Here is a 27,097-nt window from a genome sequence, read left to right as displayed (position 1 = left end):
ACAGGTCTGGAGGGTATGGGGTGGGAGGAGTATGGGCTACTGAAATGTTTCTAGTGTCTGAGATGACATTAGTGTCTTCCTTTTTCCTTCCGTCTATAAAGAAGCCCCCCCCCACCTCCTTAGCCCTTCCATCCTTCCCCTGATCAAGTCCAATATTTCTCCTTTTACTTCTTTTCCATCCTCTCTAGTCTCTTGCTCAGCTCCGCCCACTTCCCGAGGCCCTCCGGTCCCTGGCTCCGCCACCCCCTAGACTTCTTCTCCCCATAAATCCCGCCTTCCCCTCCGTCACTTCTCTGTTCTCTGCCAAACACGCCGGGCCACCCTCTCGCCCCGCCCCCGAGCCGACCCGGAGCCTGTTGGCTGCCTTCCGCGCAGGGTGAGAAGCCGGGCTGCGGAAGGATGGACCCTGCGGCTGGCGGGTTCTCGGAGGAGCAGTTCCGGCAGATCTGCGCGGAGCTCCAGCAGCCCGCGCTGGCCGGGGCCGACTGGCAGCTGCTGGTGGAGACCTTGGGCATCAGCATCTACCGGCTGCTGGACCAGGTAGCGGCCGGCCTGCTGGAGGACAGCGGGGTGCAGCGCTGCGGGGCCAACCTCCCCGCGGGGAGTGAGGGGCTCCAGCCGCTGAAGTCAGTACCCGGCGGGTCTTCTGGAGCTGGGAGGAGCGAGCGCAGGGGCGGTGCCTCCAGCGGACCTTGTACCGAGTTGGGAGTTGGGGGTTGTCCGAGTTCAGCCTCACCTCTGAGGTCCGACGGAGTGGGGGAGGGTTGTTAGAAGTTAATGATCAAGTTAAAACGTGGGTCTGCTGATTTTCAGCGCCATGCATTTGCTTGCAAGGACTTGGATCCCCCCTCCTGGCTGGGTGCCAGTGGTGCGTGTCTGTGGGAATCCTAGGGTTTGAATATAGGTGGACAAGAGACTGGATTTTCCTGAGACTGGATGTGCAGGGTGGCTAGTGTGTGTGGAGAGGAGTGTTGCTGAGAAGGGACCTATTATCACCTCTAGTGACTTGCTTCCTTTGGCTGCTGTCCCTTCCTTGTAAATTGCACTTTTTTTAAAATAACTTTGGTCTAAAGCTTCAGGGAGGAAGATTAACTGAAAGTGTAGGAGGAGTGCAGTTAGTTATTAAGCAAGTGTCCAGGCGTTCCCTGAGGCCCTTGGAACCAGGTAGCCATCCAGGTGGCAGGGTCACATTGCACCTGAGGCCTGTCATCATTTGTTCTGTATGATAGTAGCTCATGACAAGTAGGTTAAAAGTCACCCTTAGGCAAGGTAAGTGAAATTGAGGTTTCTTGGCAGAAGACCTGAGTTTTATAGTGTTACTAGAGCCAGGAGGTGCTCTGAATGTCTGTGTACCAGGGCCACTGGGTAGAACAAGATGAACAAGAAGTTCACACTCTAGAGCAGACAGAATTAATTTCCTAATGTAATTTCAACAGTGCAAAAATGGACATGTTTTCAGGCAAAATCCATTTATCTTCTGACTATTCCATTTTCCATACCAGCCAGATCCAGGCATTTGCCAAGTTTTGTCCATTTGGTTGCTCAGACATATCTGACATCTGGCCCGTTTCCCTTCCCTTTACTTTCCTATACATTTGCCACCGTGGCTGGCACCTCTCACCTAGAATTGCAGTGACCTCTTAACTAGTTTCCCAGTCTTCCATCCTACACATTACAGCCCAATCAAACACCTGAAAGAGAGGCTGTGACCTTATCGCTCCAATTTCAGTGATACTGTTCATTGCAGAATTAGTAACTATTGTAATAGCTGATACATTACATGCTTTCTTATGTTCCAGGCACTGTGTAAGTGTCTGCCGGTATGGACTTACTCCGTCCTCACCTAAGGTCGGGTACTATGATTGTCGTGTTTTTACCTGTATGGAAGTGAATTAATGGGAAGGTTAAGTGGATTGTTCGAGATTTGAACTGGGATCAGAACTCAGCTGTCTGACGCCAGACCTGTGCTATACACACGCTCCTCCATTGCCTCTCTGAAAGAATGCAAATGTAGCCAGAGGGGCTATACTGAACTACTTTGGTCTGAACTCACATTTTGAGCTTTTTCTCCCATGACTCATCCATCCAGCCAACTCAGACCACTCCCCCCACCCCCACAGGGGCCTGTGCTTTTTTGCTTTTGTGCCTTTCAGCTCACAATATCCATGGCCTGTGAGCTGAGACAGAGTGAGTGGCTTTGTAGTATATATTGTTTCCATTGCATATTGTTATGGGTCAGGGGTCACCTCCCTCCTCTGGGGAGAATGATAGTGATATTCACAGCTCCCATCCCTGCTAATCCTACTGTATGTCTTATTTCAACCTGTTCTGGTGAGGAGGACATTGATGTCAATTACAGGTGCTCCTCGGAAGAGAGCTTCTATAAGTTGAGAGGGCCATAAGGTTCTAGTCTCAGAGCTAGAATGGAGGGCCAGTGGCCATTTTGATCTCCATCGGTATTAAAATGTCAAGAAGCTCTATTGGGTCAGGGTGCAAGCCTTTTCCTAGAACCCTTACTGGCCTCTCGCATTATCCAGCATTATTTGCTGCCTGACCCACTTTGCTAAAGCCTCTTTTTCTTTCCAGGTTGACTCTTTACCTTCCTCCTGGAAGAGAATTCCTTCTAAGCTCTAGTTAGTAAATCTTTCCTTCTGAACGCCACTCCTCATCAGAAATGAATTCCGCTTGTCCTCCGCTAGGCCCAATCCTGCACCTGTCTCCCCTAAAGCCCCTTTCTGTCTCGTGGGCCAGTGTTGTTTAATCCACCATGCATGTTGTCTTTTCTTCCACATACCCCCAAAACCATTTTGTCCACACATGTGCACATGGCCTTAGTTCCCCAGGTCCCAACTGGGGTCAGACCAGAAGACCCTGGCCTGTCAATCTTCATCTTGATAAATCTACCTGATCGTTGCCCCAGGAGATTCCAGGTGAGGTTTCTCATTGCAGTCTTTGACTTCTGACTTTTAAAATTCCTCCCGATGGGGTAAATAGATTGGACTTGCTTATACCCTTTAATATTGCAGGGTGGGCGTTGATCCACTTAACTTTGAATAGTGCTGCATTAAAACTTTCTGCTTCGACCCCATCAATATCTGCTTCATACACCCTATTTAAAGATTTCCACTCTGCTGGGGTGAGTCCCTGATTCTTCCCATTTTCTTGTTAATTACTCTTATTTCTTGGCATCTGTAAGACCCGTAAGGGGAAACTGAGATAGTAATCAATTGGATAAGGCTTCTTGGATTGCTCACTTTTGCCGCAGTCAGGTTGTATGAAATGTACATGCAAAAGGGTCCCTCTTCATCAAAGTATTTACCATGACCTTGTCGCCAGTCCAACATGGTTTCATTAGCTGCTTCAACAGGGGGTACCACCTGCAATTTATAGGATAGGAAGAATCAGACATCCTCCCTGCTCAGGGTAAACAACCTTTCCTATCTCCAAAGGAACACCCAGCCTGGTGGACTGGATAGAAGCCACTAAAAAGATAGAAGCCACTTCTATCCAGTCCACCAGGCTGGGTGTTCCTTCGGAGATAACCTTCTGTGTGTCTGGCTCATGTATAGCCATCTATGATTTGTCCATAGTGATATAAATGATGCTGTGTCAAAGTTACTATTACATGTTTTGAAAAGACTGAAATAAGTGTCAAAAGCACTTTAAAACGCTTTTAATGTAACAAATAAATTACATTTTATAAATAAAAAAAGAGTAGGTTTTTTTTAGTAGACAAATAATTCTGAATCATCTTCTTGAAAAGATTTTTTGACATGCAATATTTTGTTACTTTTTTATTTTCTCTTTTTCTGTTAAATCACAGAATTTGAGACTTAAGAAATTTCTCTGAAGCCATCCTGTCCAACACCATCACTGTTTTTTTTTTTCTTTTTTTTTCCTGCGTTCTTTGCCTACTCTGTTTCCTTCCTCTCTTCTTCTCTTTTTTCCTCCACAGGTTGTAATGGTAATAACTTACCTTGACATGGTCTTTTAATTTACACATGCTGTCACATGTAAGTTTCATTATCCCTCTAAACAAATCTGGAAGATAGGGCTTATTTTACTATTTTACAGGTGGAAATATGACCCAGAGTTGTTAAGTGAGCCACACAAGACCTCATAACGGGTAACTAGACATGCACCCATCTACTTTGATAAACTCAGAACCAAAGATACAGTTTGCTTCAAGACAAGAGGTATATTCTCTTTCTGGAGGTTAAGCAAAACTAGACAAGAGCTTCCAGCCTGAGTTTTGGAGGCAAATAGTCCTGGGTTAAAATCTCTGCTCTGCATCACTATCTCTCACTTTTTTTAAGGGTGGGTGCAGCTCACAGTGGCCCATGTGGGGACTGAATTGGCAACCTTGGTGTAATCAACACCGTGCTCTAACCAACTGAGCTAACCGGCCACCTCCAGCACCACTACCATTTATCCATTCAGGAGATAATCCCTCATTAAATCCCTCACAGGCACTGGGGATAGATAAGCAGGGGACAGAAAGATGGAGCTGCTGCTTCAGTGAATGAGCTTCTTAAAATATTAACTACAATCACTGGTGAGAATAAACTCATAGTATATAATGAAATGTTGGATGAAAAATGCTACGAAGAAAGTAAAGTGGGATGAAGGGCCAGAGGATGGTATGGGGGGCGGGGGGTAGCCAGGGGTGATGTGATGTGTTTTAGATAAGGGAGTTTGGAAAGCAACTCCACAGAGGTAACATTTGACCTCAGATAGAAGTGAAGTGCAAATACTGGAGGAGAAATGTACTGGAGCATGTTTCCGAAAGCTCAGCACATCACAATCACCAAGCTCTCCCCTAGAGTCTCAGGTTTAATTGATCTGGGGTGGGGATTGGGTGGTCCTGTTGAAAAGCTCCCCTTTCCTATAGGGGTTGAATATTCTGCTCTCTCTGCGTTGGCGTGTGTTTGAAATGATTCTAATAAAAATGGGTGTGTTTGTTTTTATTGGTGTTGTTTTTGTTTTTAATGTGAAAGCTTCACAGGAGATTCAAAGGAGCATACTGCGTTTTCAACCACACAGTACGGGGAACACTGAGGGCTAAGTCCCTGAGCCAGGCTCAGCTTCCCAGGAAGAGCCAGAAGGCCACGGGACTGAGGTGAAGTTGAAGTTGGAGAGTGGCCAGGGGCCAAGCCCCACTTACTATCTGGGTAATATTGGTCCGTCCCTTTTTCATTTTGAAATCCCAGCTCCATTTGCAAAACAAGGATAATACTTATGTTTCAGGATCCTTGTCCTCTCAATAGCCATTGAGTGCAATGATATATGGCAGAGTGGTTCTCAAACTTGAGCATACATCAAAATCACCTGGAGGGGCTGTTAAGTTCAGAGTCGCGACCCCACTCCCAGAGTTTCTGATTCAGTAAGTCTGGTGTGGCGCAACCAGTTGCCATGTGATGCTGAAGCTCCTGGTCTAGGGACTATACTTTGAGAAGCACTGATATTTAGGGAGCATCCAGCCTGGTACTCAGGAGGGTTTTGACAGTGAGAGGATGGAGAGTGCCCTAGAGATGAGAAGCAATGGAAACTGAAAGGTAACAGTGAGAAAAAAAAGAGTATCAAGACAAAAGCAATATTTAAGACTCATTCTCCCTGATTTTTAATTTGGTGACCCCTTGGAAGTGAATGTGGTCCCCTGAGCAATGCTGAGAAGTTCTTCTGGCAGAGAAGGGCCAACAGGTGGGTCCCTTACAAAAGCCTTCCCGGTGATCTGCGGTCAGGTCTTGCTGGAGCTCTGGGCTGTGTTACCATGCCAATAGACACGTGACATGCCAGCAGACAGTGTGAAACCAGCATGCAGAGGCGTACATCTTCAGTTTAGACCAAGTAAATGTTGGACTGAAAAGATTTGGCTGATGACTTGTTATGTTTTTCAATCTAAATATCTGGCACTGTGAGAAGGAACTACCAATGTTGTGCTTTTGTCCTTTAATAGGTCTTCTAATCAACGAGTTTGCTGAGGAGTAGACAGTCCTTTCCCAGGAATTGCTCTTTCCATGCTGTTGACTTATTAAAATTCTGAAAGCCTGGCCTGACTGGAAAATTTTAGCCAGGCTGGGCTGAGAGAAAATTTGGCTTTCAGAGGGAAGCACAGATTTAAGTGCGCTGAGAACAGATTTACCTCAATGGGTGAGAAGTTTCCACTGCCATTCTATTCTCCAAGTGGGATCATGATCTGATTTGTATAATGACCTTCTTTATTTCCGGATTACAGGACTGTTTTGCTCCCTTTCACCATTCCACCTCTCTCCTAAGGGAGGAGTAATTAGCAGCATGAGTGATAGAATGCTTATGGAAACCAGGACACTCACTGAGCCATGTTTTACTACTGGGTGGGTCCGCCATATTAAAGCTGAACACCTATGTGTGGCATTCTACTTCCTGCCACAGACCAAGGCCAGTGTTCGCTCACTCTTGCGCTCTCTCTTCCGTCTTCCTTGAACACACAACTGGATAGCTATGTAGAGCCTCAGTTCTTCCCCTCCTCACTTCTCTCTCAGCGTGAGCCTGTGGTATGAGGCAGGATGAGAATGCTGGTCCTAAGATTTAGACTTGGGGGGATAAGGGGAGGGGCGTGAGTAGGATTCCCCATTTCCATTTCCGGGTGTAAGCCAAGCTTTGGGTTTTGTCTTTTACCAGATCTCTGCATGGGGATTACAGGAGGTGGCTAATACTAAAGCAAAAGTCTGTGTTTTGTTGGGCCTTGGGCACCCTTTGAGAGGAGAAGAGACTTGTTGGGAATGATTTGGACACTGGATCCTTGGATGTAATACCATACCAATACATGGGTGAACCAGGGTCTGAATTGGGGCAATGCCAGGTGGAGGATGGTTCTTCCTTGGTCTACCAATTTGCTGTTCATGTCAGAATCATCACCTGTGGGTGGGAGGAGAATTCTAGCAGGTTTTCCAATAGGCATGGTTTGTAACTCCAAAGACTTACCATTCTCTGAGATTATGTTGGGAGACTATTTTCCCCTTCAGGGAAATTATGCAAATAAATATATTCTTGTAAGAAAGGGAGAATCCATACAAATATGAACCTTTGAATTTTCTGGAACTTTTAATGTGTTTTTTATCTCTAATACAAAAGTTTAGAGATAGACATAACTGCCTTCTCTTCCCATTTAGTTTAGCTACCTCGCCATAGCTACCTTTGGGTTATCTGAATATACACTAATGAAAATTCCAAAACATTTGTTCATGTACTCATTTCAGTAGTCTTTCAGAACCTGTTGTGTGCCTGCCATTGTGCTAAGCCCTGGTGGGTCCTGGTGAATGAGACAAAGTCCTTACCTTCCAGAAGCTGTAAGACAATAAAACAGGCAATTTCATGTTACACAGAACTGAGTTTCTGACCTACATCACATTTTTTCCTCCTTGAAAATCTTTTAACATTTCTTCCAGAGTAGGTCTGCTGCTGGCTGAATTCCCTCAGTATTCATTTGTCTGAAAAAGGTTTTTTATTTGTCATTGGGTATAGAATTCTAGGTTGGTGGCTTTTGTCTTTCGATACATTATGTGTTTTGCTCCCCTTTCTTTTTCCCTGGATGGTTTCTGACGAGATGTCTGCTGTCTCATCTACATAGATAAAATGGTTCCCCCCAGCTTTTCATGATTTTTCTCTTTTTTATTTTCTGAATTTGAACATGATATATTTAAGAGTTTTGGTATTTATTCTGTATGGTGTACTCAGGATTGGAAGGTTTACTTTGAATGGTTGACTGGGCTTAAATGGTGAGCCCCCATGTGATTCAAAATAAAGTATAACTATATCTGGGGCTTAGGACACAAAGATTCCTGTCATCTGTGCGATTGCAATACGACTCTAGTGATTCAGAGTTTTCCTGGGTTGTATGTTTTGGCAGTGGTGGTGGCAGTGGCCTAAAGCAGGGGAAGGTCACCTAGAAGATGTGACTGCCCGTTTGACCTGTGAGCTGGACCCGGGCAATGGGGAGGCCTCTGCTCCTTGCCCTGAGCTTGGACTGGGCACACCACTTGCCTTCTTGTACTAGCAGTGGCCCAAGGACACAGCCTTGAGATAGAAATATGATGATGAGACTAGACTGTGTGCGTGACTGAGCCCCGTTAAGGCTTCTGTATAAACCTTGAAGATTTCGGCGGGCAGGTGTGGAAAACTACTCATCTTGCAGCTTCCCAAAACAAGCTTCCTCTGTAAGTTCCCTTGCTTATCAAACCTGCCACCTCCCACCGTGGGGTGTTCTGCCTCTTTCTTCAGTCTCTCCCTGCCCTCCTTGTACCAGATCTGGTTTCAGATTACATCCGGGAAGCTCCTGGCCAGGTTTGTGACCCAATAGGGAATGCCAAGCCTTTTCTGTAAAGGGCCAAATAGTAAATATTTTAGGCTTTGCAGACCAAGAGAACATTATGTAGGTACTTGTTTAACCATTTAAAGATGTAAAAACATTCTTAGCTTATGGACTGTTCAGAAATATCCAGCCTGATAGATTTGACAACCCTGGGTCTAAAGTACAGTTTTGATGCTTAATTACTCTGTCATTTTAGAATTTATGAACCTAAGAGCCTATCTAAGTCTCGTTTTCCTCATCTGTACACTGGAGATAATTCCTGTTCTGCCAAAGTTGTACGGGGATCCAGTGGAAGGATACATTTTGAAGCACCTAGTAAATTAAATGGTGTTTTGTTGTGAGCTCTATAGCTAGGGTGACCATATGTCCCAATATACCCGCCACAGGCCTGGTTTACAGCTATTGTCTGGGTGAAAATTTTTACAACACCCCTTTCACACTCAAAACTGTGCTTGTTGGAATGATAAATTATATGGTCACTCTAACTGCAGCTATACTCACTCTGACTGCTTATTACTTATCTAGCGATACGTTCGGAGAGGTAAGAGACAATTTGGAGGCAATATCATACACCATGAACTCTGCTGTCAGATCACTTGCTGCATGTCCACGTTCTACCATTATTAGTTGTGTGATTTTGGGTGAGTTTCATAACCTCTCTTTTTCTTTATTGAGGTATCATTTCTATGAGTTTTATTGAGGTATCATTTATGTACCATAAAATTCACTCATTTTTAGTACAATTCAATGATTTTTAGTAAATTTATGGAGTTATGTAACCTTCACCGCAATCTAATTTTTTAATGGAACATTCGCGTTATCCCCAAAAGAAACCTCTTGCCCATTTGTAGTCATTCCCTGTTCCCATTCCCAACCCCAGGCAACCACCAATCTACTCTCTCTCTCTCTACATTTGCCTTTTTCCAGCTAGTTCTCAGAATTTCTTTAAGCCCCAGTTTTCTTGTCTGAAAAATGGGTTTACCGGTGGTCCTTACCTTGTGTTATTATCACTGTGTGGATTGCACGGGATAATCCACATGAAGCACTCAGCCCAGTGTCTGATATTCAGTAAGCACTGAATATCATTGTTATTTTACCTAGCTATCTGCAATCCTAAGGGGTTAAACCTACCCTGTTTTCTTAGAGAGATCTAAAGCGTTAAATCAGGTGTACTGTTTCTCACTTCATACAGTCTTGGCATAACACGTTCCAGTAGCAGCTGCAGCTTTGACTCCTGCCATTAGCACCGATTCTCTTTGATGAAAAATGCTTACTTTTTATACCATCTAAGTCTTACTTGCCAGAGTGGCTGGAGTTGGACGGCTTCTACCATCATAGATTGAGGAGGCCTCCTGCCCCCCTGAGGAATAGAAATCAGCTCTTCTGTGAGAGGCAGAGAAAATTCCGTGCACACTCAGGGTGCCATGTACAGGATGAGAGAAATGTGACTCACCAGGCTGTCTTGTGGTTAGTGCTATAAACGTACACAAACACCGTAAATTGAAGAGAATGAGTGAGGTCAAGTGTGGGCCGGGTAGGCGGCGTGGGGGTCCACCAGGGATTGCTGCTCTGTGGGAACTGCAATGTCAAATGAAAACAGTATGACGTTTTGATATTTCGCACATATAAACATGTTAGTTCTTCCAGAATTTATTATGCTTAGGATAAATAAATGTACCATAACTGGCACTTATGTTTCTCAAAATATTTTAACTCTATGAATGAAATTGAAGCAATTGAACCGTTTTCTTTCATACATTTGAATAGCCATTGCTAAGAAGTAGTATAATATTAGGTTGGTGCGAAAGTAATTGCGGTTTTTGCAATTATTTTTAACCTTCTAAACCACAATTACTTTGGCACCAACCTAATAGCTTGACGTGTAGGACAAGGTATCCAGAATAACAGAACATCTCAAAAACTAGCAAGTTCAGTAGCAAGTTGCTGAGCCACACCTTCACCCCCCTCCATTTCTTCATTTATAAAAGTGGAGATAATATGATGCTCATATCACAGAATTATTGAGAGTATTAATCACCAAGCACAGTACCTGGCTCAAAGCAAGTAATCCATAGATGTTAGTTTCCTTGAAAATGTGCATTATGTCACAGTTCCGAATCCTGAGTTCTTCAACCTGGAAAAAGGAAATCATCATATCGACCTCGTGGATGCAAATAGTACCTAATATGTACTAAGTACTTACCGTGCTCTAGCACCACAGTAAGAACTTTAGATGGATTATCTAATTTAATCCTCATAATCATTCCCTTAGGTAGAAACTCATTAGACCCACTTTGCCTCGGAGGAAAGCAAGGCTCAGGGGTAGGTTGTGTCCCGGCTGTGACTCTGAGCCCTTGCTGTAACCACCAGACTGTGTATTCTGGCTACAAGGTTTTTGAGACAACTCTTTGGAATAACACAAAGAAAGAGCACAGCCCTAGTCCTTTGAAAGTGAGAGTATTCATCTTTTCTCCCTTAATGTGGAACTCTCAGAAGCAGCATCTAAAAAATACCTCTTTCGGTAGTTGGAGGCCTATTGGACAAATACACCAGGCTTGGGGATTCAGGGCAACGTCTCAGTGGGAGGTGCATCCTGGGTGGTCTTGGCAGGAGCACTGTCTTGTGAACCTGAAGGAACAGGTTCCCATCCAGGCTTTGCCACCAACAGTGTCATCTGCTGACCCTTGGCAAGTCACTGACATCTTTTGACGTAAAGGGTCCCTTTCTGGCTCTAAGATCTGATGTGATACGTCTTCTTTTCCTTACTCATTAAACTGTGGTTCGGAATAATGGCTTGGAGAAAACATGCATACAGAGTAGAGCTAAATAAGGAGACATTGTGGGAAGTAGAAGGGGCTGGTGTCCCCCTCTTTCTGGCTGTCCCAGTACTAACTGTAAGACTCAGGCCAGGGGTTTAGCCTCTCTGAGCTTCATTTCTTCGTGTAAAGATGACAGTCACAATGATGTCCCTATCTACATCACGCAGGGCTGTATTCAAGTTTAGATGAGATCATGAATGAATCTAAGCCTGGAAACTACCCTGTGCTGAGAGAGACAATTACTGGTATTATTGAAAGCATTTATAGCAGGTTAAAGTGATTGGAAAACTTCCAATACAAGAGTACACGGCTGTTGCAGTGACTGCAGCTGACAGGTCACCAAATGAAGCACGTTCCAAGTCAAAAAGCCAGCCCCGGCCTGATTTCTTCTCAGGGTCCAGGGTGTAGCAGTTGCCAGCAAGCTTATAATTTTTTTCTGAGTTCCTCAGTGGAAGGAGGTAGCACTTCTTATAACCGAGTGTGTGGAGTTTTAGACATCTCTGCACAAAATTAAATAGACTTCTATTTAGTGTTCATTAACAGTGTCTGTTACCTATTCTCTTCCTTGCTAATGCATTTTAGTAATGCTTATGTACTTCTGTACTGTCGTAACGAATTTACACATATGGAATCATATTTCCCTGTAAATATTTCTAAATCTTATGAGCACTTCTCTCTCTCTCTCTCTCTCACTCACTCACTCACTACTTTTCTACTTCAGAGCAATGTCAAATGAAAAACAAAACTGGACTTAGTAAGGAGAGACTTTTATTCCAAAGCATTATTGCAAAGAGGGGGCAATGAGAACACTGACCATAAGATCTGTGAGTGTCTCAAGAGTTAGGCAAAAAGATTTTCTTTTACAGGGAGGAGTAAACAAGACCAGAAACCACATGTGGGGAAGTGGGATGGAAGGTGACATGCTTGGATAGTAGATCGGAGACTGTTTTACGCTTAGGCCACTCTATTCTCAGGAGGGCTCTCTGCCGGCTCAGGTGGAGGGTGGGCCCACGTTTAGGGGCCTCGACAAAGGAGAAAAGCGGAAGCAGTTTGGTTAACAAGTATTTTGTTCTGATTGATCAGTGGGGGAAGCAGCTCAGCAAGTCATTTATGAAGCAATGAAAGGGAATTTAGAGGGTCTGTGTCTGGCCTTGTCATAGGCAAACAAGGGGGGCATCTGTGAATCTTATGTAAGTCAAGTAGGGAATGGAGGCTCTTTACAATAAGCTCTTTTCTGGAACACAGCGTGCCAGAGCATTTCTTAACCTTCACTGTTTTCTGGGATCACAGGACTCAAGTAAAACTTATTGTCAGGAAGGATCACTTGTATCAATTAGGATTGCTTTTAGCTGCAAGTAACCAAATACTGGCTTAACAATGACTTAAGCAAACAGGGGTTTATTTTTCTCACCTAACAAGTACTTCAGAGGTCAACAGTTGCTGGCATTGGTTTAGCTGATCAGGAATGCCAGTACTTCGCATGTTTGTTACCTGTTCATCACAAAACACTTGCTGCAGCTCCAAACATCCATATGAGAAACAGGAAAGAGGTGTCATTTGGCGACCTCATCTGCATAGGAGACCAGGAAAGTTATTAGCTCTGCACAGAACCAAAGGGATTCTCTTAGCAAGAAAGAAGGAAATTTATGCCCTACCAAATCTTTTGTTTCTTCTTGTAATTGTATTCTACACAAGATACAGAATCTCTATCATTGAATAAATTCTTTTACTATCTGAAGTGTAGAAAGTTAAATGTCTTATAAATGGAACATTAGAAAAGAATTCAGCATATTTCACACGTGATCAAGAAATGGAGCCATTCTTAGCTGTGGTTTTCTAGAGGAACTTTAGGAAAAGCCAAGAGACTTTTTATTTGGAGTCGTTTATTGAAATGTTGGTAAGCTGAGAAACAGATCTGCAACAAATGTTACAGTTTATATCTCAAATTTTAAGGAGCTCAATCAAGAATAAAACGCCCAAATTAAGCTAAGATTTATGAGTTTTCCTATCAAACTGTTTGTGTGAACAATGGCAGTCAATCCTCATGAGATACTTGCTCCTTTGCTATTGGTGCAAGTATAAATTGGTATGAACTTGCTTAAAGCTTTGTAAAAAGTATAAAGAACCTTAAAATGTTAATGCCCTTTACCCTACAATTTATCTCTAAGGAAGCTTTCCTAATGAAAAAATTACAATTATGGACCAAACTGGTCCATATGAAATACTAGATTATTCCAGCAATATTTATATTTGTAAAAATATTTGGAAACAGAAATAACTTACAGGAATGATTAAATTAGGTGCGATCTCTCCATAGCTTCAATATAATATTGTTAAACGTAAGAATACAAGCTGTTTATACCATGTTATTCACATTTTGTAACATAGGGAAGTATTTATTTACCTAAAAGGAACATGTCAACTATTACTAATAGATATTTGTGGATTATGGGGTTAAATGCCATTTTTATTTTCTTTGTTCTTTTTGGCCTTTTCCAATTTTCCTATACTGAATTATTTCTGTAACATAAAAATTCACTGTATGTTTTAAAAGGCAAAATAAAAATGGGGGCATCTTCGCTAAAATCCTTTTTTAAAAAAGAAGTCATGGGTGAACAAGTGCTTTGATCCAAGAATTTAGGCGGGGCTGTTTAGGACTTGAAAAGAACATTTTATTGATAGACTAGGAAAGGTGTTACCCAGAAGTTTGTTCCTTGGGAGTTCTGGCATTTCTCAGTTCTGACACAAAGGGAGTGTTTAAAGGAAGTTGTCACAATAGTGCATTCTTCTGTATTCACGTAAATCACCTCATTCTATTTTTCCCTTCCGAGAGGGCTTCTGTTTTCTTTTCTGTGATACATATAGGACCGAGGTCACTAGGACTGGAACTTCTCTCAGGAGGGGGCAGGGAACCACGTTAAGGAAACCGTTTGTCTTAATTTATCCAGATAACGAAAGTGAACTCATGTAAAGTTGGGGAGATAATTATCTCAAGACACAATTGTCTCTTTTTGCTCAGTAATGTATAGACAATAGGGCCCCCACGTTCCCGAACAAAGACCTCATTGTCCGTCTCCCAAAGTGGATTAAAACTTGTATGGGTGTCAGTGTGTGCAGGTATAAACCCTCGCTGTCTTTTCCATATATGCACGTGAGGGGAGGAGACATGAGGGCGAGGGAGGTGTTTCTCCCAAGGTCTGCCTCCTCCCCCAATTGGGGCATCCATGGCACAGCACTTAAGAGGTTCAGATCAACCAGTTTGTCATTTGATGATTGGAGACCCTTGGTATAAAGCTACATGTTTCCAGAGCTGGAAAATCCTTGTGATTCAATAATTACCTTCCATTTCTCGCCAGGTACTTTCACGTGTATCTGAGATCCGTAAACTGCCAAGTATTTATCCCTGGGTTATGCCACCTGAGCCAGGACACCTTTGTAGTTTCGTGATCTCTAGAAACATTCACCACAGTGACCCTTGCCTTCCCATACTTTTCTGGCCTGACGATTAAGAGGATGTCTTCATCCACACACGACTCCCCAGAAACAGTGTGTTAGCGCCTGGAAGTTCAAGGCCATCCAAAGGCTCCGTTCGTTTGCTTTTGCATTTAAATGTAAGAGCTATTGGTTTAGTCTCAACAATAGAACCTTTAGGCAACATGAGGGTCAGGAACTTGAAGTTGCCTTTGTACAGACAGTGAAAATGTGTGGAGCCATCAACTCCATCCAGCCTAGAACCGTCGCAGATGAGGATATGGCTTGACATGAAAACAAGGGAACGCGCTTGTACTTTGGAATCTAGAAATGGCCTCTTTTTTTCTGAATAAAAGGGGCACATATGATCTGAAAGTGGTGTTTCTTCCCCTTTCCAGTCCTTTATCTAAAAAAGAATCGATTGCTGAAAAATTCTGTCTTGGGATTGAGAAAACAACGTGTTGGGTTTCATTATGCCCCGTGAGTATCTAAAATATTAGTAACCTGTACCCTGAGTGCTCGCTGCCTATATATGACTCTCCCACTGGGATGTTTAATAAGCATCTCAAACGCAAAAGTAAAACTCTTGATTACCCCACAGCCCACAAATGATCTCCTCTCCACGTTTTTTTTCTTTTTTTTTTCCCCCCACGTTTTTTCTAACCCACTTTCCTGGTTGTTCAAGCAAAGGTTCTAAGAGTTATCTGCAATTCTTTGCTTTCTCTTTCCCCACAGCTAATCTGTCAGCAATTCTTATGGACATTACTTCCAAAACATATCCCTAAATCACTGACTTTTCTCCTTCACTTCTGTGACCTCTCTGTTCAAATCACCATCATCTTTTATCTGCACTTCTGTACTGGTCTTCTAAACCCCCTCCTGGCTCCCTTAAGATCTGCTTTCTACCAAGCAGCAAGAATCATCCTTTTAAAGCCGTGTCCTGTTTAAAGTTCTTCCCTGTTTAAGTCATTCATTGGTTTTCCATAGCAGTTAGAACAAAATATTTAACCCTGACCCTGGTTTACAAATCCCTTTGGGGCCCAGCCCGTACTACCTTTCTTACCTCAGCTCCTACCATGCTCCCCCATCTACAGTTCTCCAGATGCCGTGCCTTTTTGTTCTTTCAGCATGCCAATTCATCAACCCGAGGGCCTTCCTCTACTAGGAATGGGCTTTCCTCATCTTTCCATGAGTGGTTCCTTCTAATATTTAGAATAAGATGTTCTGGTAAGTGTTACCCCATCATAGAGGCCTTTCCTGATCACTACATTATATACTATGTTCCCCCGGAAATAAGACCTAGCTGGACAATTGTCTCTAATGCATCTTTTGGAGCAAAAATGAATATAAGACCCGGTCTTATTTTACTATAATATAAGACCGGGTCTTATATAAATTATATAAGACCCGGTCTTGTATTAATTTTTGCTCCAAAAGACGCTTTAGAGCTGATTAGCTAGGTCTTATTTTCAGGGAAACATGGTAGAACCTCCCCCCTCCACCAAACCAGGCACTGTTATCACGTAACCCTTCCTGTAGCCCACTAAAATTCCTGGATACTGTTTATAGCTATTACTACCAATGTCTCTAGCTGAATTTACGGCCCATGACAGCAGGGGCCTCATCGGCTTTTCCATCATTGTGTCACCAAGACCACAGGGAGGTTGCATGCACACCATCCTCAGCTGTTTTTCATATGCTGTGTCATCCAGCTGTGTCTCAACTTGAGAATCAACAGGTTGTTTCTGCCTGTTCTGTTTTTACAGCAGACTGGACTTTATGAGTATAAAGTGTTTGGGGTTCTGGAGGACACCCCGCCGGCTCTACTCGCAGACGTCTATATGGACTTAGACTACAGAAAACAGTGGGACCAAAATGTGAACGGTGAGTTAACACCTGCTATCAAAAACAAATCAGTTGGAAAGTAGAATCTGTTGTTATTTATTCTAGCTAGTATAAAGCAACAGGTTTAATTTCTATATGATGTTTCTTTTTAAATCTTGGCATCAAAGTCTTAAGTGCTGGGCTGAAATGTGTCTTTGCTGTTCCTAGGACTTGCTCCTTGCATACTCTTAGATCCATTCCCCAGTTTTGCTCTGAGGGCTACGTAAGTTGGTTGTCATTCTGTATACCTAGGTGTCATGGAGGGCTTCTTGGAGGAGGTGGTGCCCAAGCTTTGTTTTGGAACTTGAATCAAAGTTTCATAAACAAGAATACAACATGTATGTGAGGGTGTAAGGGGTGAGTGGTATAAGGGCATGCCAGGCCCAGGGAACAGCATGAATAAAGTCAGGCAGACATGAAACAGCATGATATGTTCAAAACTGTGAGCCATTTGGTAGCAGAAACTGGAGCTAGGGTGGGTGGAAGGTTCAGATCCCCAAGAGCCTACACTGGCCACCAGCCTGCGGTTCTTAGATTTTACTCTGTGGAGAGTAAAATCTGGCGGAGAGTTCTGAAAGGCATTAAGTAGAGGATCATGGGAGTGGCCTCTGCCATCTCTGTCACAATGGAATAGAACCGTGGAGTTGCCAAGGGGCAAATAAACTCTGAAAGACCCTTGTTGTACTGAGGACTCTTGGTTGCAAGTGACAAAAATCTAACAAACACCAGTGTAAGAAAAGGAAAACATTTATTGATTCATGGTATTGGAAACGCCATGGGTTTCTAGCTTCTAGGATGGCTGCATCCAATCCTTAAATAATTTCTCCATCTCTTGACTCTGTTTTCTTCTGTGTTGACCTAGTTCTCAGGCAGATTCCTGTGTCATGGCAAAGATGGCTACCGGAAGATCCAGGCTTCTATTCTAACCATGTAAATAGCCCCTGAGGAATCAGACCAAGAACTCCAGTTTCCAACTGGTAGCAGCCAGAGTCCCAGGGTTAGCTGTCATCACCTCAGCATGGACAATGTGCTTACTTCCTGTGGACATTTGTCATAGTTTTGGGACTCTTAGTGTTTTCAAATACCCTTCCTATCTGGGGGGAATTATGACGCTCACTTATCCAAGGGTGAAACCAGACGTTCTCTGTCCTACTCTCCCTAGCAGCCATGGTTCACTCATGTGATGTAGAAATTGCCCATAAGATGCACATGTGGCTTCAGTTTGGGAAAGAGCAACAGGAGGAAGCAGGCAGCATGCAGAATCCATGTTCTGGTAACGGTCACAGCTAAGCATCTGATTTTGGGGGAGAGTTGCAGAGCTTCTGAGATTTGATACCCGGCATAAGCAGTGCACGCTGTGGTGTCTGGTCCAGTGGCAGCAGCAGACTGGCTTCTCTGGAACAATCCTGAGGTTCTAACCCTAACTCTGGTCCTCCTGGATAGTCTGTGAGCTACTTGTGAGCCTTTACTAAACCACTTTTAAGCCTAAACCTGCTAGAGCGGCAAGCTAAACCCCTGGCCAGATGCACCATTCCAGGCCATGTCTTGCTCACTTCCCCAGTCCTGAAACTAATGCTGGGTCAGTTCTGCTTAAACCACACAATCGAGAAGAAGAGGGAGGGTGACGCCCTGAAGGAGAATTCAGATGCTAGTCCAAGAGGAGAGTCGGTGCTGTGCATGTCCTCTCCTTCCCTTTCAAGTGCTGTCGTCAGCCTCTTGTGGTCCCAATGGGCTGGTACGCTCTTTAATCCACAGTCTACTTCTAATAAATTTTGTTTTGAAAGCTGAATTAATAATACAGTTCCCCCATCAGTATCTCCTCAAGGGACTTTCTTGGTTACTTCAGCAGCCTTGGGTTGCCTTCTTCTCTAAATGGTTATGTAGACACTCACTGTACAGCCTGGGGTCAGAGGATGCACATGCCATCAAATTCCTTGCTGCCTCCCTCCAAGAAACGGCTGCTATGTGTATACAATAGCAGGGTGGAATATTAAAGAAATCTGGTCACTGTAGCTGTGGTATAGTATAAGAAACATGGGAGAGAAGCAAGAATCTGCGGGTTAGCCACGGTTATGCCACTTTCTGGCTGTACAGGAAGGACACTGCCCTCTCTGGAACCTTCATTTCCCAGCTAAATACAGGAGACTGCGTGACGCAGTCCAGGGCTCTCCCTAACGTCCTGAACTCTGAAGAGGGAAGAAAGGTTTCAAGAGCACAACTATTGGTACTCTAGCGACATCTGGTGGTCACTCAAATTTTTAAAACCTGGGAATTTATTTCTGGATAATTTATTTCTGGTTTCATTGCATTCTATCAGAGGATCTTGTTTGTGCTACCGGATGAGGTGAACAAATTTTGTTGGGTTACGTTATTTTTACTGTGTTTTTGTATCTACTGAAGTGTGCCCCTAGGCAACAAGCTTTCAGCAGTAATGAATCTACCTGATTTTTTCTGAATTCTGTGCCTTATGTGTTAGTGGCTTATCATATCCTACAAGGGCATCATACCTAGGCTTCTTGTTAACTGAAGCAAAAGAGGCTTCCCAATGCATTCACTTCTTTTGTTCTCCTTAGAACTCTATGAAAAAGAATGCGACGGCAAGACCGTGGTCTACTGGGAAGTGAAATACCCTTTTCCCATGTCCAACAGGGATGTATCCTTTCTTAAGATGCACCGTTGCTCAACTTTCTAAGTGTTGCTGTCCCCGTGACCATCGCCCAAGGTGGCATGTCCCTCAGGTTGTGGACAGCACTGTCTTTGATTCTTGCAGAAGCATCTGCTAGAGCTATTGCCTCTTGTGGGGCTTAAGGAGACCTCTCAGAGTGTGATTTCTGGGCCTGACGATGTGGAGCAGCTGTGATTGTGGTCATTGGAGGGCAGCTCATACTCTCCTGAGATGTTTCTGTAAGGCTTCAAATCATTGGGCCACAGAACGGGGGATCTGGAAAGCACTGTTTATAAATAGTGTTGAATACACTCCCTCAATCTATAGAGAGGTAAGTCGTACAGGTGGTTAGTGGCAGAATGAGGACTGGAACTCAGGCCCCCATAATGCCAGATCGCTCATCCCCCTCCTCCCATTTTATGGACCCCACAGAGATCCCTCACGGACGACTGGCTCTGAACACCGGATATATGCTGCTTCTCCATTTCCTCTTGTATGATATGAAGCAATTGAATGGAATGTGGGAAATTTTAGTTGGCACTGCAAGGTTCTAAGAAGACTGCTTAGGACTAGGCTGGGAGGGCGGGGTGGGGGCAGGGTGACTGTTAGGCGATGTTTCGATCCCTTCGCTGTTCTCTTCCAGCACAGCAGTGGAGGGTTTTACACACTGAATTTCCATGTAAGATCCTTTTAGCAAAGGGTCACGTGGATTGCAAAACTAAATTTCGGAAATCCCTCAATTAGGTGATCTTTTCTAGCTCTAAGAGTCTATAAGTCTGCGTGTTCCTAAATAATTATTGTCTAGCAAGAGAATGAGCATGTGGATGTGTTTTGTGTGTATTGTTTGTATGTGTCTCAGTATATGTGTCTACCCTGGCTGCCAACTAGATTATAAACTCTATAGGTTTATTTATTGGTGCAAACCCCACATACTGCTAGCTAGTTTCCTCACACATAGTGTGTATTTGAACAATTTGTGAACTACTTAATCCCTGAGATTTGATATGGCTTTCTCTAATCCTGCCAACAACTGTGCAAGGTAGGAAGGTAGGTACCATCATCCCATTTCAGATAAGGAAGTTCACAGCTTGGCTCAGGTTCACAGAGCTAGTAGGCAGGTATGGGACCCAGGTCCAGCTTTCTCCAGAGGTGGTAATCTTGCCCACGGCCTGATCCCACCTCTCTGACCTCACAGCGACGCTGCTAGGAGGTATTCTCAGGAGTGGACACTTGGGGGTCCTTAAACTTCGATTGCACTGAAATGCCACGCAATCCCATAATGAGATTCTTAGTCTTTATATATGCGTATATGTCTCTCCAATAAGGGTGGCTCAATATTTGAGAACCCAGAATAGTGCAATGGTAAAGAGCATTAGTTTTGGAGGAAAGATCCCAGGTTGAGTGGGTGCCCATTTTCTGGTTTGCTGTGTGACCTTGGGAAAAACCTTTCATGTCTCTGGGTCTCAGTGCACTAGTGGTTCTCCGGTCATAGGTGATATGGCACGCTGGGACTTCTAATCCTTCAAAGACCTCTGCCAAATTTTAATCAATATATCAAGTGATGTTGTTTTTCCTCCTCAGTGGAGTGTCAGGTAATGTCTATCACATGAGCTGCTGTGAGGTGGGGGAGAGGAAAACCAGAGCCACAGCAATATCATTTCTTCCCTCAAACTTTCAAAGCTTTACTCCACATTACTTAGAGAGTGGGGGCAATAGAGCATCCTGCAGGGGGCCTGAGTGAAGGGAGGGACAACCATGGGTGCTGTCAAGACTCTGAGGGGACATGGGGCTGTGGTTGTTGCTGTTACACTAAGTGTAATTAATCGTGTTATACTTACAGTGATTTTTTTTTTTTATTGTCTTAGGCTTTTACTTCCTTCTGGTATGAAATCTAAAATTCTGTCGTTTGAAAGTATAATGGACAAAGAGTTGAACTTTGTCCAGCTATGGAAGTCTAACTAGGTTTCGAAGTCAGATCTGGGTTCAAATTCAGGTTTCATCACATCAGTTGGGCTATGGGATTTGGGGCAAGTTTCTTTCCTTTTCTGATGTAGTTTTGCCATCTTGAAGAGGGGGACACTTATGTTGAACTCCCAGGGACTTTGTCAGGGTCAAAATTGACGCTATAAGTAAAGCACATAGTGCTTATTTCATGGTAAGGGCTCAGTAGGGGGTGACTGATTGTTAGCAATATCTACCTCAAATAGTGGCCTAGACATAGTGGTTGTTCGGTGTTTACTGAGACGAAATGGCTTTGTTTTTCTTGGTGAACCAGTGTTAACCCAGGGAGGACCTCTGCGTACTAAACAGTCAGGTATTCATGTGTCTTCCTATGGTCTCCAGTTGTAAGTAACATTGCACGACCGTCCTGTGTGTGTAGAAGTCCGTAATTAGAGCTTTGGGGGAGGGCAAGACAAAATGGAATGACCCCCTTGTTTATCGAGTACTTATTCTGCTTCAGTCTTTCTCTAATTCCTCCACCAAGCCCACCTGCTGGACTATGTTACTCCCTTTTCCTACGTAGGGAAACTGAGTCTCAGAAATGTTGAGTAACTAACCCAGGATCGCACAGCTAATAGGTGGTCAATCCTCTGATATCTCCCAGCGCCTTCTTAGAGAAAGGAGGAGTGGTTTCCCCACATACTTAGAAGGAGCAAGGCATCATTCACAGGTGGGTAATGCCCGCTCTCAAATGAGAATACCAGGTGGTATGAAGCACCACCTTGTAGTGCAGGTAGAGAGACAAGGCAGGTAACTGAAGTAACAGTACACGTGGGAAGAAATGCCAGTGGGAGGAACAGCATTCCCCCGCTTTGCTTCAGGCTTGTGGGCCTTTCCTTCTGCCCATGTGAAGTGCTGGCGTTGATGTCATGCCTTGACTGGCGGTGCAGTATGTCTACATCCGGCAGCGGCGAGAGCTGGACGTGGAAGGACGGAAGATCCATGTGGTCCTGGCACAGAGCATCTCCCTGCCGCAGTTTGCCGAGAAGCCAGGCGTGATCCGGGTGAAGGGGTACAAGCAGAGACTGGCGATTGAGAGCAATGGCAAGAAAGGGAGCAAAGGTAAAGCCAGGGCTCCTGTTGGTGCACTGGCTCGGGCTGCCCACGTGACGGCCATGCTGATTTTGAGGCATGTAAATGCACGAAGCTTGTTCCCTGAGGTCAGGGAATGGATGGGGTGCAAAGGGATTACACCTGGGGAGAGACTCAACTCGTCTCACGTTGGCAAGAGTGGAAAGTGGATGTTTAAATCTCACCCCTTCTTTTACTGACTCATGCATTGTCCAGATGAAATCAGAACATCAAAACGAGACAGAAGGCTTTAGAAATGACTTCAGGTTGGTCCTGTGGATACATACCTGGCTCGTATGCCTCCAGGTCTGGGGGTGGGTGAAGAGCTAGCAGGACTATCTCAAGGACACAGCTCTTGCCCAGTGAAAACACAAGACAAGCTGGGGGCAGAGAGCCAGACATGCGGCCACCTGCCCTATTTGAATGAATGGCCTTGTGTCTGAGGCAAAATCTGGACCATAGTTCTGATCTGTCACTTTGACAAGTCACCTAACTTTTCTGAGTCTCCATTTTATCATTTATAAACTGGGGTTTAATTTCACCAACTCCTTAGGATTGTTAGGATAATGAATGAGATAAATAATTAAATGAGAAACTATATCCAAGTCTAGCACTTGCCAGGTGTTTAATAAAGAGCTGAAAAATGTACCTGTGGCTATGTTTTCAAAAATGTTTATATATACATATCTTGAAAGACAGGGTCGAGAAGGAAAGTCCATCTGAATTCCATGTTAACCTCCCTCATTTTCTGGGTCTGAATCTGAAGGTAGAAGGTTTTCAGAGCTTGTTGCTGTACCTTTCTAACATGTTTTCTTTCTCATTTTGAATTGTTCTTTCTTTCCCCCTCTAGTTTTCATGTATTACTTCGATAACCCGGGTGGCCAAATTCCGTCCTGGCTCATTAACTGGGCTGCCAAGGTGAGATCCCAGGAGGCAGGAGGGGGAAGTGTGTTTGACAAATGTTGACTTAGCCCTTGGGGCTGTCAGGCTGAAGAGACACCCTGTCTCACGCCTAATGAGGCTCTTTTATGAAGCAGCTTGGTTGAGTGACCACGGGTAGGACTGGGGTTGCCAATACCCAGGAAGAGTCTGGGACAAAAGACAAAGACTCCTTAGCTGGAATGCCAGCCCCTCCCTGCTAGTGCCCTGAAACCCCGCCAGGCTCATTCTCTGGAACCTCCGGACAATAGCCGGCTCCTTGTAGGAACAATGGTTCCTTTGGGCCCTGTATCTACTTATGAAGGAGTAAGACAGCTGACCAGGCCCGGGAGACAGACGTCTCCAAGCCTGGGGAAAGCCTCTAGTCTTGTGACTGTGGTTTTGTTTTGTGGTTCTGTAAGGAAAGGGAACTACAGAGGTAGCCCAAATTACTATAGACTGCCTAAGAGCCTGTCTTGGGGGGACCATTCAGCCTGCTTTGTGCAAGTTTTGCTTCCTGGCTGGGATTCCCTGGGAGAGTGAAAAGGCACATAGGCTTTGGGTCAAACTCATGCAAATTTGAATCCTGGCTCTGCTTTGACTATGTAATCTATGGAAGCCACCGAGTTTTTCCCTTTTAAAAATGGAGGTGGATATTATCTAATTCATAGAGTGGGAATAAATAAGACAATGATTGGGGAACGTTTTGTACAATGCTCAACTCGAGGTCAACAATAATATATCCAACATCTTGTCCCCGAGTCCTTACCATTTTCTAATTCTGTAAAGCAAGTCCTTTCTTTCATTTCTTTGGAAGAAATGGACAACCCAGCCCAATTCCATCTCCTGTGTTTTTTTCTTTCTTTTCAAAAAAATGGTGTCTCAAAAATATCTTAACTTTTTACTAGCAAAAGCCAAAGTACAGGCAGTGTCTTGCAACAGTGGTCTCTGTCAGCTAGTCTCACCTACGCCCTGGATCTTACTTTTTGTCTTTACCGGTGGCACCATTCCTTTGAAATCCAGTGCAAGGCCCTATTGGTTTTTATTACCCCACAAGTCATCTGTTTACCACCGTCACATCCCAAAGAATCAGGACTGACTGCTGTGAGGACACAGAAGTGACAGTCTCCTTTGTTTTGCAGAATGGAGTTCCTAACTTCTTGAAAGACATGGCGAAAGCCTGTGAGACCTACCTCAAGAAAACCTAAGAAAGGCAACTGGGAGCCTTGCATCTGTGGAACGATGTCTCTGGAAGTGCCACAACCCACGAATGCTCAGCCTTCCTTTCACTTTTCCATCTTCAGAGGTGGCACACTCTCCAGCATGGCGGCCCTGAGTGTGTGTGTGCCCGACCCCCACTTCTTTTTCCACTCTCTCTGCCCCAGAACCAGCTGCCTTCTTCCACTATTGAATATGGGTCAGATTAGGGAAACTTCTGCTTGTTTCTTTTTTAAAAGGGAAGTCCTCCGTAGGGAACACAGTCATTCCATTTTGCCGTTTTCCTTCTGGGGTAGGGAGGATCGGTGGGTGGAAGAGTAACATTAAAACACAAGAATGACCCATCTGGCCCAGCGACTCCAGAGGGCTGTTGGAATTTGCATTCCCTTCAGAGGTGACTCTCAGTGCACCAAGACTGGAAAACTGTGTTGATGTCAATTTGCCGTAAGCTTTGTGACTTGATTTGGCTGGGATATGAGGTGATAATCCAGTAAGTCTCTGCCATTCCCACTCGTGGAGGATCAGAAGCTGTTTTGATTTCAAACCATTTTGAAAAACACTGTAGGCCTGACTAAGTACATAATGTGATAATCATTTTTTTTCCCTCATCATCCACGTCTGGGTTTTTCTCTTTTCTGTATGCTGCTGGGGAAAGGCTGTCCATACCTCACCCGCTCTGCATTTTACTGGAAACTGAGGCATCAGGATGGCTCTGGTAGTTGGCAGAAGCCGAGATGCTTTGCACACAGCACTGTGATAAAGTATCTTTCTTTGTATGCAATAAGATTGATTTCCCTTCTAGAATGTTTGGAGATGTTGAGGAGGTAATAGTCCACAGCCAGGGAAATTCTAATCAGTGGCCTGGCTGACTCTACACTTTTTTCTCAGGAATTCTACCTAAGTTGTCTGCCTCTTGCACCACCAAAAGACTTCAAGTTTCCTATGTTTTCTTCTGAATTATGGTAGGGCAAGATATTCTGTGGCACAGGCTTGATGATCTCAGGGAAAAATTTTAACCACTATGTGATGGTACCAAACCTTGATTAACGGGCACAGAAATTCAGGATGTAAAGCCAGAAGCAGGGGATTTATTGAAATGAGATACCTCAGACTGTATGTTTTCTCTCTGCGAAGCAAAGTGTGTTGAACAACAAATAAATACAGAGTGGCTCATACTGGTCCTGTCTGTAGCTTCCTTCCCATCTTGTTCCTTTTGTGAGAATGAATTGATTTGGTCTTTTTTGGTTTCCAGGTCACATCCAATCTAACTCATGGACTTGAACTTGAAAAAGAATCTTAGGCTCACTTACGTGCAAGGCCAGGCCTAGAGTTGCCTCAGGTAGGGGTTGATACAGGCGCTCAAACCGACATTGGAATTCAGCTCTCTTCCCCAGGTTATCTTTGATGTTGGGCTATGGTTGGTGGCAGGATTACTGCTAATGGAAAAAGGTAGGCCTGCATCTTCCCAGGCTCACACTGAGCCAAAACAAAGAGACAGCGTTTCTTTCTATTAATCTCACACCATCTTATGATTCCCTCTAACCCATGTGCAGATGCTTGCCCCAGTCTTTGTCATGTGGATAGAATTATGCAACTAAATGAGTACTTCATAAATGTACCATGACAATACCATTATCAGTAATCTAGCTGGAACTTAATTTTAGATAAACTAAATTAAATGCCTCATGTTGGACAGATCAGATTGAAATTTTATGTTTAAACATTGAAACACAACACTAAGATTATAGTCTGTGAGCGGAAAATCAACATGAAATGGTGTCAGGCAAACCGTAAACTTAAATGTTTGTTATAGTGTTTGATAATTTGCTAAGAGCTCTGAGAGTACTAAGAATACTGAGTTTCAAGGTAAGACAGAAAAAAATACCGTTTCCCCCAAAATAAAACCTAGCCAGATAATCAGCTCTAATGCATCTTTTGGAGCAAAAATTAGTATAAGACCCAGTCTTATATAAGTAAAATATAGTAAAATACGACCGGCTCTTATATTAATTTTGCTCCAAAAGACACATTAGAGCTGATTGTCCGGCTAGGTCTTATTTTCAGGGAAACACGGTAGCCACTAAGTTTGCTATAATTAGTTGAGTGATGGCTGTTTTGCATTCATTCTTGCTAATTTGGAGAAGAAGACAGTCGTATGCAGCACTGAAATATGAGGTTATGTGGGAAACAGAACCCTTGAGCCAGAGGCACAAACAATATAGAACTGGAGGTTGCACCTGAGTTTTCAGAGTATGCCTTATAGGAGCTGATTGTATCATTTGGAATTTGAAAGTAATAAATATATTGCCATTCCTTAGCACTTTGTTTCACTTATTTTTCCCAGGTCTGTGTCTCTGAATAGACAATAAGGTTTTTGTGAATAGAAACAGTTATTTCACTTTGATTATGGCCCTCTATGGTAGTAATATAGTGGGTATTCAAATGGTAACTGAGTGAGTAAAATGATTTAGAGAAGATTAACCAAATGGTACATTCCCAGAATGACAGCAAACCCATCTATAGATATTTCATTACATTAAATAATAATTTAGTATTATGTAGTAATTTAATTGAAGTCAAATTATTTCCTCAAGTCATCATTTTGGGGGTTCTGGATTCCCCAGGTTCCCACTGATCCTTCCTTAAAGTACTAAGGTCCTTTCTTTGTTACGGGCTGTCTTTGCTGGTGTGGCTGTGGGT

At 43.7% G+C, this 27,097-nt stretch overlaps 1 protein-coding gene across 2 annotated transcripts; it reads left to right on the top strand.

Annotated features, from left to right (window-relative positions):
- Window positions 1-285: 285 nt before the first annotated feature.
- PCTP (phosphatidylcholine transfer protein) lies at window positions 286-26,710 on the top strand. 2 transcript variants are annotated; one of them, XM_033090430.1, is made up of 6 exons: window positions 286-540; window positions 16,407-16,524; window positions 19,098-19,177; window positions 22,081-22,252; window positions 23,112-23,179; window positions 24,322-26,710. In XM_033090430.1, exons 1-6 carry the CDS (start codon window positions 400-402, stop codon window positions 24,385-24,387), a joined length of 645 nt encoding a protein of 214 aa, XP_032946321.1. In that variant the 5' UTR covers window positions 286-399; the 3' UTR covers window positions 24,388-26,710. The 2 variants fall into 2 exon arrangements, with proteins under 2 accessions (XP_032946321.1, XP_032946323.1); XM_033090432.1 differs by lacking the exon at window positions 286-540 and adding an exon at window positions 602-626.
- Window positions 26,711-27,097: the final 387 nt, after the last annotated feature.

This window comes from Rhinolophus ferrumequinum, chromosome 21 (assembly GCF_004115265.2).
Source record: "Rhinolophus ferrumequinum isolate MPI-CBG mRhiFer1 chromosome 21, mRhiFer1_v1.p, whole genome shotgun sequence".
In the NCBI taxonomy this organism is placed as follows: Eukaryota; Metazoa; Chordata; class Mammalia; order Chiroptera; family Rhinolophidae; genus Rhinolophus; species Rhinolophus ferrumequinum.
The sequence above is the reverse complement of the archived record's forward strand: the minus strand, read 5'-3'. Positions and strand labels throughout refer to the sequence as shown.